Consider the following 11111-nt stretch of genomic DNA (forward strand, 5'->3'; position numbering starts at 1 on the left):
TGAAGCTGATGTTTGGACATATTGTGATTTAAAACACGGGTTAAAAGATGAATCGCATTTAATCACGATATTCAAAAATGCGATTATTATACTGCAGAGGTTGCGATTTTATTTAATGTTCATTTAATTTTCAAGTAGCCAAGCGGAGAGAGACGCTTTAACCCGATGATCAGTGACGTCTAGAGAAGCTAAAGAGCAGCATAAGAAACAAACTACAGTGTTTTTCAACAACTTTACATCCTGACATCGGTTCATACATTTGAATCGAGATGTATGTCTGCGGATATTTCTGTCTGTGTGTGTGCACCCCCGGCGTGTTTGTGTGTGCTCATCAAATTACCTTATGCAATCACACAATTCAAGTTGTGTAAATGATAATATGTTATTGTGTATGACAGGAAATGCACCTAAACACACGAGACATTGTGCAACAATAGCAGGAAGAAAAAATATAATGACTGACTAGTGTTTTCTTTACTCTGCACTGAAGTTTGTAGGATTTATTAATGACTCATAAATATAAATGTTTAAATCACACTTTAAGCACATTTTTATAGTAGTTTTTAGTATTTGCAGTGAGTATTTTATGATTGTTTACAAGTGTAATAAGAGTAACTAAATAAACCTTTTCCCTTTATTTTAAGGTATGCTTATTAACCTTTATCATAAAAAAAAACAACTTAACTTTATCTTGAGAATCAAAGAGAAATACATTTTAATGTAGAGTTAATCATTTGTTGTATTAGATTAAAAAATGCATTAAAAAAAGACATGTCATAAATAATAGCAATATTTCGGGAAAATAATCGCAATTATATTTTTTCCAATAATCCTTCAGCAAACAATACCACAAATATATCCTTGCTCATACAGTACTGCAATACAACTCATCATTGTACCTCTATGGTGATACAGATTGTATCCCCAGATTATTACCAATACACATCCCATCATCTACTAATACAGCAGTATTTCTTGGGGGGGTGAGTACCACGGTTAGGTGTGTATTTTGTGAAGCTTTATTTTGGTTTAAAGGTCGATGGATTCAACCCTATAAATGGAGCTCGGGGGGTCAGACATGATAAGAGTAGAAATCAAAGCTGACACTCATGTGTATGTGGGTCGAGCCTCAGCCAGGATTCGAACCTGCAACTGTGCCTGAGAACTGTTATCTTTAGCTGCGAGCTAACGTTCTCTCCAGCAGCAGCAGCAGCAGACGACGACTGTCAGCTCCTCCAAACACACGCACAACACGCACACGCGTGCACACCGGCCGGATCCGTCTCGATCCGGACCAGACCCTGCTCTCAGAGCCGTGTGTCAGGCCGGTGTCTCGGGACTTTTTGACGGGTTTTTTAAAGCTCCAGCCATGGCTGCTCGGCCGATCAACCCCCTCAAGCTAGCATCCGAGCCGCATCCGCACAACTCTGTGCCCCCTTTTTTCAGCGCCGACACGGACCCACACTACGAATAAAGCGTAGTAGACACGCAGGACCCCTTGTGGCACCGAACCGGGAGATATTTGAGTGAATATTTTACCTTTGTCCAGGGCCAGACCCCAGTTACAGCACCAACATTGGCAAACACTAAAGAGAACTGGATGGAAGCAGGAACACACCAAGTCAATTTTGCAACTGGTCTATACGAAAATAAATCGATCGTGAGATGAATGAATTGCTTTTTTTTAATAGTTGTTTAATAAAACGAGGGAGTTGAGGTTTGATCGAAACCCGCGATTAAAAAGACGGATATTCGAAAAGGGATTTCTCATTTTTGGGACTTTGGTGAATGAATCGACCACCCCCGCTGTGTCGTAAAAATGGTTCAACCCAGGTCGACTTTCTAGTCTTACGTTTTCAAGTTGTTGAGAGACACATTTGGATTTAAATAAAAACATTACATATATTAAGTAAATATCCAAGCCACAGCAAAGGGTGTAATGTCTCTCAAATGTCATTTTCCGAAATACACAGGAGCATTACATTTTTGGATTTCCTCATATAATTTTATAATTAAACATTGTGTATTGTGGATGTGTTTAACGACATTCATTACAAAAGTAGATCTATTAATACATTTTTTCAGGGCAACATTGCAGCTAAAGGTTTAAAATTCAGTGTTATGTTTTTGGAATTTTGTTTTCATTAATCATCAAGATATTGATGACAGCGATACAAATTAAAAATACTCATAAACTCAAACCAGTGATGGTCTGATGAAGCTTCATGAAGCAGTGTCATTATTTCCGAGTCCACTAGATGGCATTCTCTGCACAATTTTCCTTAATTTAAAAAAAAACATTCCAATGAAACATCACATCATTTTTTAAGCTGATGGCGCCACCTTTAGATCACTAAACAAAATGACACTGCTTGGTGAAGCTTCATGAGCCCATCACTACAAAAAACATACCAGAAAATCATTTTGGAAATGTTTAAAAGATACTACTAGTGATGTGTTGACAAGGCCTCATGTTACAGCATTGAAGTGAGAACACTGAAGACACTGTATCATGATACAGTGGATATATTGAATAGCCACTAGATGGCAGTCTAAGTTTGAAAACTATGCCAGGTTTCATTGAATAGAACTTAGGAGCCAAACGATAAAAAGCAGTGTCATGAGGCGTCATCAATCACCGGATACTACACAGAGAACACGATACAGGGAGATAGATGAAACCTTTAGAGGAAACTGTGTGCATCAAACATTATTATTATGACATTGAACGCCACACATCCATGCTCCAGTCAAGTTGAATAAAAGTGAATCTTTGCCTTTATTACCGATTGTGAAAATGAACAGGCACCTATTACATGGAGCTTGTACATCCCAAAACAAATCTTTAAATATAATTACACCCTCAGACTTGGTCCCTCTTCCAAGTCACGATTTCAAACCACATTGAAAAGGAGAGAATCACTATATGGAAAATAAAGAAAAAAAAACAATAGTTTTCCAAAACTAAAAACAATTTAGCCTCGCTGAACAATCTCCCAACTTCTCTTAACTACTGAATTTGTTTCACAGCAGCTAGTTTAGCAAATGGGCTCAATTTGTTGGTTAAATATTTAGTACACATTATATATCATCAGTAGATCGGTGCGCTGTGCTCATCTCCTCTACAATATAATCACATTCACTGAAGTTAATTTAAAACAAAACTCAGGTAAAGAAAACGTAAATGCATGTGAAGCAACAAAAAAAGAAAAAAAAAAAGAAAGTAAAATTCAAGTATCGATTACCGGATTAATGTCGAATGAAGAAATAACATGGTCGGTCACAGGATTGTAGGTGTTACAACTGTTACATCAACCGTTACACATTTATGGAGAGTGATGGCGGTGAAAATAACGGCAATAAGAAAAGGGTCGTGGGTTTAAACTCGCATGCGTCCCACGTCACTCAAATGTTATATGCAACAGTAGCGCTTCCATGACAACCGTACGTGGTCCTAATATGAGAAAGATGCCGAACTAAACCGCTGTAAACCCCTGCTAGTGTCTGTAACAATATCCTTAAAATAATTATTTACAATAAATTGTAGACATGTAGGCCCTTTCAACGCAACAGTCTTTTTCTTCTTTTTTTTTTGGTGAAAATATAGTTGAACATTTGATCCTTTCAGAGGCGATCACTTTATTGAAAAGTACCTGAGCCAATACTCTGACCAGGGGACTCACGAAAGCGTGAATGTAAGAAGACTCTTTTCATCATTCACCGAAGAAAGTTTAAATAGCATGAAGAAAATAATATATATAGATATTTATAGACATACTGACCCAGCAACCAGTTCAACGGTTGAAAAAACTGCACCGAAAACCCAAGACATAAAAAAAAAAAAAAAAAAAAAAATCAACAGTTTTGAAGCATATATTAAAGCACAAAATAGAAAAAAAAAACTCTCATAAAAATAAAGTATATGCGACACTGCCCTCTAGCAGACATTCTTTAAATGGAAGCGAGGCCACCGGACATCAGGGCCTTTAGCAGACGTGTATTAAATATGATAACTGTTCCGTACCAACATTCCATTGAACAGCAGGCAGTATCGTGGTCTCGTGACGGAAGCTGAGGAGTTGCGTAACCTCCAAGTAAAATCATCAACTAAAATCATGTGAAAAGTAGTGGTCTGCAGTACAACTGCAGGCAGGAAAATAATCTTGTAATAGTGCTTTGAGCTTGACCTTCACAGTGCATACAATTTAATTATTGGGAAAACAAAACAAACAAAAAATAGATGAGGCATCTTATCCCGGGGGTCAAAGTGGTCCGACCCATTCCAGATATGGTGCGATTTGGATTTTCTCTGTGTAGGCCCAAGCATGCATCCATGAGATTTTATTGCACAACACAAGGAGCTAAAATGCAGCCGCACGCGAAAAAAACAAACAAAAAAACAATAGTAATCTTCAAACAGGAAACATAATAACTACAAATCCACCCTGCCAGCTCACCGCTAGCTTCCTGGACCGAAGCCGATCCATCTTGGATGCACTCAAATGTTCCAATATATTCGTTCTTGAGTTAGACTAACACATGCATCCAACAGTCCGAGGGAGGGGGCGGGGCTAGAGGGGCGGGGGGACTGCAGTCAAGAGCCTCCGACGCATGGTGTCCATAGTTCCAGTCAAAGGTCAGAGACTGAATGATTTAAAAAGTGCTTTACGTAGGTCAGTAGGACTTCTTTCCTCTACGATAACTACAAAATCTGTACATTAGCACGTATCATCTGTGGAAGACACAAAAGACAGTTCAGAAATATTGTTTTCACTAAAAGTCACTCTTAACTTCGCCAACATATACTCCATTGTTCTGGTTAAGAGGAACATTGTGACCCTGGTCTAGAAAGGCGCTATATAAATAGAGATTATTATTATTATTATTATTATTACTATTTTAAGAGTGAGTTATAGGAACGATCCGCCATTATTTCTGTCAGAGAACCAAATGGATCAAAATTAAATACTCCTGGTACTTGGAAGTAAAATAAACAAGTGACATTATTAAATCTTTACCACGTATTGCGTACAGTCTTAAAAATACAGTTTTCAGACAAATCTATTTCTTCTCAAAGTTTTATCATCACATATTTAAATATCCTACAATTATTTCTGACACATAAACATTACATTGTCGAAAACACAGGTATGTTATTACAATATCATCGCATTCTGTGAACATACAATGTGTTCAGGTGATGTACTCAAAAGGTACAAAATAGTACTTTAAAACATCTCAAGAATACTAGCTTTACTTAATCACGTGCTTTTATATTAAAGGTCCAACGTTGTATGCATCAAGTCCTCATAAAAAATGCATTATTTTTTATATCTCGATTGTACAGTATGTATAAATAATAATTGGAAATACTTCCGCGATACATTTCTACATGATGAATATTTTAGTTTTACAGTTAATTAAAAAAGTTAATTAATGTATTTTAAGGGCTTTTGATTTTCTTTCCACGATTGCTCAATAAAAGAGGTACTCACCGTGATACCACCATTTTGTCTTCTTTGGATTTTTGTTACACGTTCTTACGTAAAAAGAGTTATCGGGTGGTCGTCTCTGTGAACACAACGGGACGCCATGTAAAAAAAAACAACAACAACAACAACCAAACAGTTTGTTTGTCACAGTGTTCAGTTAAGTTCTGGCAGACATCAACTTACCTTCTCTTTGCAGCTGGACAACATGCTAATAATGCTAAGACAAACTGATTGAACGGAGAGGGCCGGCGACCAATCTTCCGTTAGGATGGACAGACAGATGTGACCGTTGCTATACACGTGAGGGTGAACTGGAATATTCTCTCCTGTGAACATTACCTGGAACAAATAAACACACAAACGTATCACAAAACAGCTCCTTGTTTGACGTCAAATGAATACATTTGAATACATCGGTGCATGAATTGGTGTTTGTGATGAGCGACGTCGATGAAATATAGTCCCTTTGTTACAAAAGTGTCTCGTAATGAACAACGAAGTACGACTTATTCGACCTGCAATACGAGTTGGAACCTGACGCTTGGAAAAGTGAACCCAACCACCTGTAGCATATCCTGCATCCTGCACGTCCAATTGTCCCTGACACGAGCTCACCCTCTATTTTAAGTTGAGCTGGCTTCTGATGAGGGAAATAAGAAGTAATCCATTTAAACACGGCTTTGGTGGCACATCTCTATCGGCGCATCAGCTTCCACAATAGACACTCGTTAAACTACCTCGCGTGCATCATTAAAAGGGAAAAGATCAAGACATCATTTTTGACGTTGAAACCAGGATCATCCGAAATGTTAAAATGTACTTAACCCTATTTTACAATATTATTTTTGATAATTCTAAAAATATCTTACAATCATGTTTCAATCAGGGTCAAGAACTCTTGTAATAAAAAAAGTGTTGATGGTATTAGTTTTACCAGATAACGATCAAGGTTTTATTAGTCATTTGAGCCTATGGATTAAATATGAAATACAATATTGAGTGGCAGTGCTGCTTACCTGAGGGGAGTCAAAGGGATATCGACTACTAAATTTGAACAGCAGTTGAAACTTCTCTCCTTCATACAGTGTGCCGGGGGCTCCCTCCATGTCTACAATCCACCTGAAAGAAAAGTTACAATATATCAGAGTATGATCGATATCGAGTAAGAACCAAGGACCTCAACAATTCTACTTGTAAAAATTGTGTCACAGACGTCGGTGTCATCGTACAGAGAAATAAAAAGACGCCTGGCTCATTCCATTGTCACAAAAATGCATCCCAAAACCTATTCAAATTCCAGTTTTAACCAACTGATGCTACAAAATACTACTATATGTTTTATTTACAATAAAAAAAGGTAAAAGGAGGAATTATTTAACTCATTATGTAGCTCTTTTTTCCATTTTACCCTTTCCAATGAAGAAATAAATTATGAATATCTTATTCTGCTGACTCTACTGATCAGATTCTATCCTCAGGCGTTCACTGACTCAAGTCAGTGAAATTCGATATTCTCCAGGGTTATAACACCAGATTGGCAACAGTTTGAAAGTGTATGGATCAAGAGACAAATATTTGTTCCACTGCGGCTGCACTGCTGCAAAAGTGAAGAAGCCAGTGGCTAAATTCGACAATATCACTCAGGTCAGAGTGACAGGAGCTACAGTAGATTACAAATAAAGCTCTCGGATGGACTTTTTTGCCATCACCAAGAATATCTGGGTTTACAAGCCATCTCCTACTCCAGCTAAATTAAAAAAAAAGTAGAATATTGCATTTGTATATTAAGGACTGAGTCATAGGGAACTATACTAGATAAATACTGTACATCCAATATCGAAAGGGCTGGAACCATAATGGACAAAAAAGGAAGCACTTACAGGTCAGTCACTGACCCAATTTTCTTGGAGAGACGTAGTAGAAAAAGAAGAGCAAGTGGACATGTAGGTTACGGTTTAGCACCGCGTGCCTTTTGTAAACACAGCCTGAGGCAGGCGGTCATACTGGCTGAACATGAGGTCAATCTCAACCATCCAGCATAAATGGCTTTATAGAAGCAAACATTGATTAAGATATCTTGTTTTCTCAAGTTGGTTTTAAACAAGAGTATAAAGTACATTACATTGAAAAATCAGTAAAAAACAAAATCAAAACAAATTGCTGTACCTATATTGGCCACAGAAATAATGACCAACCTGCCAATCCAAATTTCAAACACCCCAATTCCCTTCTGCTAGCAGTTTCTTCAAATGATAAGTTTCCATGCCGGGTGATTAAGTGTTTATAAGGGGCCTCATGGTGCATTTCCCCCTCTAATAAACTAATTGACCATCGAAATATCACTTACTCAAGCTTTTTAGAAGTTTTAAAATACACTTATAGTTAAAAAAAGAAAAACCCAAAACAAAGCATGTTTAAAGATTTTTGATTCATTTGCCAGGAAGTGTGTCATTGATTTCATATTCTTATGAAATGCTCGAACAAACTAGATTTTCTTACTTACACTACTTACTCTATTCCACACAGATAAGGTAAAACCAAGCCTAATGGGCATTGTCATTTTCTAAATGACATTTCTTTTTTTTTTTACATTCTAAACCTGTGAGTAGAAAAATCACTGTAGTCAATTTACATATAGGTAATGTTACTAATAAACTATCGCTTCAGCCACTTCACATAGTTGTGATAGTAGTCAACATTAATTATTAATTTAATATATAGCAATAATTTAGCATCACTGCTTTTACATGACATAATGACAAATTAACATAATGAATGCTATGTTTCACCTAAAGAACATCAGGCAAAGTATTGCAATGTTGCAATCAGTTAATGCTAAAAGTCCTTTCCTGACAAAAATACCATCGCAAAAGTCATCATCATGCTAATATAAAGCTTGTGCATCAATGCATCAAATGTCTGCCCACATTGGGAAAGAGGTGAGGAACATTGATTTATAAAAATACATTTAAAACAATACATAGTTGAGTATAACCCACTGATGCTCATTTAAGAAAGTAATAAAAATAATTATGAGCAAATGTGTTGCCTTGCACATAAAGTGATTGTTCACCCAAAATATACTATTCAACAATGTTCTCATCATAACGTCGACGAAGGGTTGGAAATATTTTCAGAGTAATTCATGTAATTTTGATAAAGGAAGAAATTAATTTCCATATAAAGGTCACAACCAGAGAGCTCTTTTCTCAAAAAGGCAAACTAAAACAAATATCTAAATACCTCCAGGCTCCTTGTCTGTAATGTCCCTCTAATATTGAAGCTTTGACATGAGGAAAAAATTAGTTCCAAGTTCCAAGTGTAGATAGTATACACTGGGAGCTTTCATGATATTTACCCAGTAGTTTTCCTTTCTGTATTGTATTTCAGAATTTTAGTTTGTTTACAAGTGTAATTAGAGTAACTAAATAAACCTTCTCCCTTTATTTTAAGGTATGCTTAAATTGCCTTTATCATACAAAATAATAAATAACTTTATCTTGAGAATCAAAGAGAAATACATTTTAATATAAAGTTAATCATCTATTGTATTATATTAAAAAAAAGAGGACATTGAAAAAAAGAATCGCAATCGCAACATTTCGGAAAATAATTGCAATTATATTTTTTTCAATAATCATTCAGCCCTTGTATGGAGTGAAATTTGAAGTTTGTTTGCACTACCCTTTTAAATGTAAGCTAACAATTAGCCAAAAAAAGGAGCTTAACTCAAACCTTCAAGTGTAGGAAATATAGAGAATCAAAACAAAAGTCATCGACCAATCCCAACACTGCTGAAGTCATACATGTCAGACAGAATGACACACCCTGACATACCATTATAAACAGAATGGCAGAAAACGCACTTGAGCCAGTTTAACAGGTTGGGAGACTTTTGCAAACGAATGCCGTCTCCATCCGATGTGGGGAAAGTCATGTCGGTAATGACCCCATTACCAGAAACAACAACAAGCGCACCAGGACAGAAGAGCACTCGAGAGAATGCACAGAAACCTAGACGCTTTAAGGTCACGTAAACAGCTCAATTCCTTGTCATCCCAAGAGAACCTGCTTCAATATTTCCTTGTGATGGTTAGTGACACTGCATTAAGGACTCCCTGCAGAGGGGACACACTCGGTTGAATGACCCCAATCCCTTTTATAAGTCAAAGCTGAAGCTTAAACTAGCGCTCCATCTTAATATCTTACATTATATGTATTGTTAAAAGCATTATTTAAAATGTCAGAAGGCTATTTTTAGGACCACTGGTACGCTGACGATTAATAACAAATAATCATAATAAAACTATAACTCTAAAATTTTATTTTATTTAATCCAATGTTTCATTACCCGAGTCTGGGACTCCTGTGTTTGTCTTATGTATCTTTGCCTTTTATAGTATATAGTTTTAACTATGTATTGTTTTTGATTGTTAAAGCGCTTCGTGACCCTGGTCTAATTAATTAAATAATTCCTCCTTTTCCCTTTTTTTTATTGCAAATAAAACGTATAGTAGTATTTTGCAGCATCAGTTGGTTAAAACTGGAATTGGAATAGGTTTTGGGACGCATTTTTGTCACAATGGAATGAGCCAGGCGTCTTTTCATTTCTCTGTACGATTTTATTTAATTTAAAGTGTAATATCATAACCACGTTATATCCAGACAGTTAACAGTTTGGTTGCAAACAGAAGATCACAAAAAAAGATATTGTAATACTTACTGAGTGATGGTGTTCTGTACACTTTTTTCATTTAGCGTCATTCCTTGGGGTGGATCATTTTGCAGAGCTAATAATTCCTTTTGTAATCTTTTCTGTTGAAGACACACACACACACACACACAAAAAAGGTTTGTAAGCGTTTGGTTGTTAGAATAGAAACGACTGAAACATTTAAAACCCCTTCTGTCGCGACACCAGACGTGCGTTTACGACTTACGTCACAAGCCCTAACGCCACCGAAATACTACACAAGGACACAACATGAATAAACAACTAGTCAGTGAGACTAACTTGCTAGTTGACGTTTGATCGACGTGTGTGTTTGTAGTTGACGTAGGAACAAACATTTTTACTCGACAAGCTAGCATTTCTGTTTAATGCACCTGTTCAGCCTCACGTACCCGGAACACTTTAAATCCAGCAGTTACGACCCCGAACACTTTACACTTGAGACACAATAATGGTTGCGTTTCTAGTCCATTCACGACGTTTGTCTCAGCGATAAATCCAGAAGAAGCTGGTTTGTGTCGTTGTGTGTGTGTGTGTGTGTGTGTAAGCTAGTAGTGTTGCTAGCGCTGGACGCGTCACACTTTAAATGTAAATGTCACCGCTTTCACGAACAAGACACGGTCACTTCGGATAAAAGATAGGTCGACGAAGAAGAGGAGGTGAACGATAGCGGGTCAAAGGCGGGTTTGAGCGCCAACATCCACGTCAAAACTTGCCCTGGCTATCAATTGTGCTCTTACCTGCATCGACGCCATGATGGAACCCCCCCCTCCTGCATCAGCGCGCGGCGAAGGACGTCAGCGGGTCACGTGACGACACTTGTTTTGACACAAGAGAGACGGAGGAGGAAACTCGTTTTTTCTTTCTCGTTTATTTTTAATATTTGC

General features: G+C 37.1%; 2 protein-coding genes across 3 annotated transcripts in view; both read right to left on the reverse strand.

Annotated features, from left to right (window-relative positions):
- Positions 1-1599, reverse strand: part of stau2 (staufen double-stranded RNA binding protein 2) — a 71037-nt gene extending 69438 nt beyond the window's left edge. For both annotated transcript variants that reach the window (XM_087788979.1, XM_087788978.1), the window contains exon 1: positions 1540-1599. The gene's annotated coding sequence lies outside the window, so the exon portion shown is untranslated. The remainder of the gene's footprint in view (positions 1-1539) is intronic.
- Positions 1600-2760: 1161 nt separating this feature from the next.
- Positions 2761-11031, reverse strand: ube2wb (ubiquitin conjugating enzyme E2 Wb). The gene is made up of 6 exons (XM_087788984.1): positions 10965-11031; positions 10216-10307; positions 6509-6611; positions 5676-5831; positions 5496-5571; positions 2761-4732 (listed from the first exon to the last, which is right to left on the reverse strand). The coding sequence occupies exons 1-6, from the start codon at positions 10977-10979 to the stop codon at positions 4719-4721; spliced, it is 456 nt and encodes a 151-aa protein (XP_087645110.1). The 5' UTR covers positions 10980-11031; the 3' UTR covers positions 2761-4718.
- Positions 11032-11111: the final 80 nt, after the last annotated feature.

This window comes from Callionymus lyra, chromosome 4, assembly GCF_982586985.1.
Source record: "Callionymus lyra chromosome 4, fCalLyr1.hap1.1, whole genome shotgun sequence".
Taxonomy (NCBI): Eukaryota; Metazoa; Chordata; class Actinopteri; order Syngnathiformes; family Callionymidae; genus Callionymus; species Callionymus lyra.

Coding starts and splice junctions, on each gene's coding strand:
- ube2wb (XM_087788984.1), bottom strand. Junction 6,612..10,215: donor GTACAGAACACCATCACTCA/GTAAGTATTACA, acceptor CTTTTCTTTCAG/GTGGATTGTAGACATGGAGG. Junction 5,572..5,675: donor TGTCCAGCTGCAAAGAGAAG/GTAAGTTGATGT, acceptor TTGTGTTCACAG/AGACGACCACCCGATAACTC.